This window comes from Fukomys damarensis, unplaced genomic scaffold (assembly GCF_012274545.1).
Source record: "Fukomys damarensis isolate Sample0158 unplaced genomic scaffold, DMR_v1.0_HiC HiC_scaffold_20, whole genome shotgun sequence".
Taxonomy (NCBI): domain Eukaryota; kingdom Metazoa; phylum Chordata; class Mammalia; order Rodentia; family Bathyergidae; genus Fukomys; species Fukomys damarensis.
In genome coordinates, this window is record NW_022900932.1 from 28,297,443 (window position 1) to 28,303,391 (window position 5,949).

Sequence of the window (5,949 nt, forward strand, 5' to 3'; positions counted from 1 at the left end):
AAAAAAAAAAAAAAAAAAAAAAAAAAAAAACAAGACACTAAGTGTGATGCTAATGGAACTACCAAATTCTCTTGGCCAAGAACAAAGAGACGAAGAGTAAAGCAAGCACAGGCTGGCTTCCAGGAAGAAAGAATAGCCACTGCTAAAAATCTATAGGTTAAAAGGTAGACCACACTGAGGACATCAAAGAAACTCCTACTATAGAGCATCAAGGAGATTGGCCAGGGTGCTACAATGAAAAGAGATAGATGGGAAGATAGTGGTCATAACTGCTTAATATTTGATAGTTTCAATTCAGCAGCAAAACTAGCTAATGGATTTCATAATGTATTTAAGAAAATTTATTTTTTAAAAGACCCAAGAATATATCTCCAACTCGACACTATACCTTGGCCATTCTATCTTACTGAATTCCATACAGTATTTCTCACTTTTTTTAAAAAAACACTCTTTGCAAAAGTGGGACCCTTGAGTGCACAAAATAAAGATGGAAATGTTTCTCAAGTACAATACACATAAATTGTACTCTATTAACAAATTACTTTGTACAAGTTTTCTCATTTGTTGCCAGAAAATTGCAAATGAGCACTTCAGAATTCCTATATAGAAACCTGGATGTTCTGTAGAAGGAAAAAATTTTAAAACTTAGGCTGGATGGGTGTGGTGGTGTAAGCCTTTAAAATCCTAGCACACAGAAAGCTGAAGCAGGACTGTCACAACAATTCTGAGTTCATGGCCAGCATGGAGCTGAAGGGCAATCTGAACTACATAGTAAGACCCTGTTTCAAAACAAACAAACAAAAATTCTGTAGAGTTCTAAAGGGAATGATTATGCACAAAAATTATTTTTAGAATACCTGATACACAAACACGTCAGATTATTTATACCTAGAAATTTTATGTTCGTTTAATAAGCAATTATCATAGGCTAGGTGAGGTGCTGTCTGCCTGTAATCCCAACATTTGGGAGACTAAAGCAAAAAAATCTTTAATTCAGAGCTTGCCTGTACTACTTACAGTAAGTTCAAGGAGAACTTAACTCAAAAACATCACTTATTATAGCCAGTTTATAAAGTTTAGGTAAAATGTAGTCTTACATACTAAAAATAACTGTAAAAGAGTAGAAATATTTTATAAAATGAGTATGATACTACTTTCCTAACCTTTGTCCACCCAACACATGTACAAATAACAATGTTTTCAAAACACAAATACTGTAAATGTTTAGTATAAAAAGTTCTGATTATTGGGTGGGGGAGTCACCAAGGAATCATAAAAGAATAATTTTAACCCTTGAAATGTTATGATTTTTGTATTTTACATAAAATACATCGATCAATTTTAGTACTATAAAGCACCTTTTTTCCACAGTACTGGGAAATGGACTTAAATTTACTTCTTTATTAATCTGCCAAGCAGGACACTGGGGCCAGTGGATCCATCCCTTACATTTGTACTGTATATTTGTACTTTAGCGTAATAATAGCTGTCTGTGTATCTCTCTGAGATACAGGAAGCAATCTATGTTTACACATTTGGTACAATGAACAGTAGAGTATGTAAGCAAGGTAAGTGTGTACATGCAAAAGTGGTAAAACAGGATGTTTACTCATGTTATGCTCCATCTAACTGGTTTTGCATATGTTTAAGCATCACAGAGGATCCAATAGACCCACACCAATGCAGGATTTGTTTAAAAAAAGTTTTTTGATTTTTCTAGTAGAAGTAGCCCAATTCAGTATTATAACAAGAAAAAACAGATTTGCAAGTTTTAGAGGTCAAAAGTGAATCATCAGAAAACAGCAATGAGAGTACATATTTGACTAGTCATAATGCTGCAAAATGGCCAATGGAATGACCCAACATTAGAACTAGATCTGAAAATATAGTGAAGGTCTTGGCAGGGGTGAAATGTATTGGACAGAATGCCAGCCATGCCATTCTATGCTGGAAATTGTAACAGATGAAATGCTACAAGATGGTATGAAATACACAAAAGCTGAATTGCAAGTAAACATTCTGTATGCACCAATAGCCATATTAAAAATGTATTTATTATGATGCCTCACTCGCTGAACTGAAAACATTCATAGGTCTGCTGTACTCAGCAGGCATTTCTCATGGTAATCGCAGGAATGTAGTAAAAAGAATTATAGAAAGGCCGCAGGTCAAGATATGGCATAAAAATTGATGCACTATAGATGCAAAGACTTAGTATGCTTTCAGTTCAGACATTTATCCTGGAACCCAGCCATCAGTACAGCAATAAACCAAATGATGTTATAAACAAACATTGCTTCTGTCTCTCAGAATAATCAGAATGTGACATTTGACAACTGGTTTACCAGTTTCCAATTGATGTTATATTTGCTAAGAGTACACGTTGATAAGCACAGGAACTGTGCGTAGGAACAAAGCAGAAATTCCAAATGAAGTGAGATTTTAAAACAGAAAACTGCATATTACAATTTTTGACTTCAGAAAGATTTACACTGGCCTCATATATGACAAAGAAAAACAAACTAGCACTGCTGATAAAAACAACATTGCGCCATGACGGAAAATACAGAGAAACCTCAACAAAACAGAAGCCTGAGATGGAAATTTTCTACAACAAAACCAAAGGTGGAGAAGATGTTGATGAACTATGCTGCAACTATCATGTCACTCAAAACACAAAGAATTGGCCAGTTGTTGTGCTGTACTCAATCTTAAAACATGTGGCATGAATAGTTTGATAGTTTACAAAAAAATTAACAAGTACAAAATATCATGGAGAAATTTCCTTAGAGGAACGGGACTGGAATTCATAAGAGATCATTTACAACAGAACAAAGACAAAATGTTTCTGTCCAGGGAACTACACTAAAAAACTGCGGTGCAACCTAGTACGCTGACAGATGACAAGGCAGGCAAGGAAGGTGCAGCATCACAAAGCCCTATGACAACAGGAAAACCAAAAAGATGTCAACTGTACTCTTTAAGAAAGGACAAGAAAACGTAACATACGTACTATCAGTGTAAATGATACTTATATATGGAACATGCAGCTGTCATGTGTGAAGACTGCCTTGCATGTGACAGTTGAAGCAAAGATTACTTCTGAGGTAGACTTTTGTGTTTACACTGTAGTTCACATAGGTTTTTATTTCTGATCTTTAAGGTTTTGTAACCAAGTACACAGATGCTGTTGATGTGTATTCTAAACACAATACATACTAAGATTTTAATACTTTATTTTACTGAGATTTGTGTTCCTTTGAACTATATACCGTATAAGAAACTCTGACAAAACAGCAGGACCAATGGGCCGGGGATTTAGCTCAGTGGTTCCATCGCCTGCTGTGCAAGCACAGAACCGAGTTCAATCCCCGGTACCAAAAAAAAAAAAAAAAAAAAAAAAAAAAATACAGCAGGACCAGTGAGATGTCAAGTATGTCCTACAAAAAGGCCAGCAAAGCAAAACATGTGTTGTCAGTGTAAAGGATGTGTGTAACATGCTGTTGTCATGTGTGCAGACTGCCTTAGGTGTGAAAATTAAAGATTATTTTTTTGTAAACTATTGGCATTCTTATTGTAGTTCATACAAGAATTTGTGTTGTCCTCTTTTTTAAGACTGTACATCAAAAAAGTTGATGTTGAAAATTTTGATGCTGTTTTTATAAACACTCAATAAATGTTAAAAATTCAACTTTATTTTTGTGATTTTTTCCTGTTAAGTACTCATTTTTTAATGTAATAAAACTCACAAAATTAAAAATATGTCAATAGACTCATTCTAAAATTGCACCTTTATGACAAAATTAGTGTTATGCTCCACGGGTTAATATTTTGACACAGGATCATAATAAGTCCACAAATTGGCCAAGCTAGGATCGAACTATCCTCTTGCCTCAGCCTCCCAGAACACTGAAATTATGGGCATGCACCACCAGGTCAAGCTTACAAGGCATCTTAATTCATACTTACATAGTTTCAATGTTACAAAAGAAGCATTGTTAAATATTTTTTTCATATGTGTATATTATGTTTAAAAACCACTCACCTTCTCCAATTTTCTCTATTTTGGTGTAGTCTTCCATAGTTATTCAACAGGTATGATAGATCCTAAAACAAGAGGAAAAACTGATTTGAATAGATGCCATTAACTCAGGGTAGTTTTACATACTGAGATATAAAATATAAAGCATTTTCCACATTCCATATTGCCTTCTGCAGTACATATTATGCATTCCATAAATATTAATTATATATTGAAACATTTACAAGGATAAGGACTCCTACAGTAAGACTTTCTGATCTTTATTAGCTCCCAAAACATTACATTTCTATATTCAATAATGTACTTAGCTTCTTTGAAATTAACTCTTAAATTCAGACATTTCCCCCCAGAGTTGTTTTTTTCGTAACAATGTGTGACAAAGTTATACACAAATATTTCAAGTGTTATTCAAATTTGTACTGCCTTATACTTTCAAAACAAATTTTTTAGCTATGAGAAGGGATGTAGTCAGACTGTTCAATCATTAGAAACAGGACTTTTGCTTAAAGCAGCAAGCATAATTAAGTACTGTATTTACAGTTTGTGAGTTTTAATCTGTTTTTAGCAGTCACAGACAAAACATGCTCCAGACTTTCAAAAGTGAAAAATGCCAGTAAGCATCCTAAAAGAACGAAATGTTCAATTCCACAGATATAAAATTTTAATTGTAACCTATACAATGAATCACAAACAATAGTTAAAGAAAAAAATCTAACAACCAGACCTTCAATACTTCTTGGGCTGGCTAAGTTTCCCAAGGACACTTAAGAAGCCCAGAGAGAATTATGTTGATTTTCCAGGGACAGGGATTTAGTTCAAAGGCACCCACGCCTGCCTGGTCAACGCAAGGTCCTGAGTTGATTCCCACTACCACAAAAAAAATCTAAGCCTTGATTTTCCAATCACTCATCGATAATAAAATCATTATAACTGAGTAAGTTAGGTGAATCTTAAGTTCTATTTCTTACATTCCTTTTCAAAGGGAAATAATCCAGAAAGCAGAGGGTTTTTTTGTTTTGAGGCAGGGTCTTACTATGTAGTTGAGACTGACCTGGAACTCACTACGTAGCCCAGGCTGGCCTCGAACTCAAGGCGATCCACTTGCCTCAGCCTCCCGAGGGCAGGAATTACTAGGCATGGGCCACCATGCCTGGCCAGAGATTCTTTTAAAATGAGCTCCGCCTGGGGTCTTTGGACAAGATGCCATGGGGATTGACTTAGGGGTTGGTCATAAGTGTTAATCTCAAGACTTTATAATTTTATGTAATGGCAAATGGACATTAGGACAATTATCTTTTTCCTCAATAACCACATTTAATATACACAGTACAGTAAAACTGTTGAGCTCACTTGGAACAAATAACTAAAAATTAATTCAATTTCAAAGCATGACTCAATCTCCTCTCACCATTTTCCAGTTGTAATCATTTTAAATAGAGTTGCTGTTTTGGAATGCATTCTGGAGTCTCCCAAGGCTCTCTACCCTAATAGCCTAATGAAAACCTATGTTTTCTTCTGTTCCCAAAGACCTCACAAGTCGTCAGGGGGCGCAAGACGTGCACACAGGCAACTTCAGTATTAAGAGTTGGAGAGATGACTCCAGGATATCAGAGACATAAATGTTTCTCTCGGCCTTTCTTAGCTTTTCTGCTTCAAGCTACAACACCCAACAGGCAGGTATAAAGGAAGTCCCGGATTCCTCTGGCTCTGCGCCCAGGGCAAACGTCCCCATTTCGAAGCTCCGGGTGGGACAGGGCCGAGCCCGAAGAGGCGCCAGTCCTGGACCTGGGACTTGGGAAGCCAGGACGGCCTCGCCCGGCCCAGGTGGGTCTCGATTTCCTCCGCGCGCGGGAAGGAGGGGCTGGGGGCTGGGGCCTGGGGCCTGGGGCCGAGCAGCACTCCTCAGG

General features: G+C 36.6%; 1 protein-coding gene across 2 annotated transcripts in view; it reads right to left on the minus strand.

Annotated features, from left to right (window-relative positions):
• The window catches only part of Cdk1 (cyclin dependent kinase 1), a 16,563-nt gene that overhangs the window by 10,149 nt on the left and 465 nt on the right, over positions 1-5,949 (minus strand). For both annotated transcript variants that reach the window (XM_010602912.1, XM_010602910.1), the window contains exon 2: positions 4,046-4,107. In XM_010602912.1, the coding sequence (XP_010601214.1) occupies positions 4,046-4,082 (37 nt within the window). In that variant the 5' untranslated portion in view covers positions 4,083-4,107. The remainder of the gene's footprint in view (positions 1-4,045; positions 4,108-5,949) is intronic.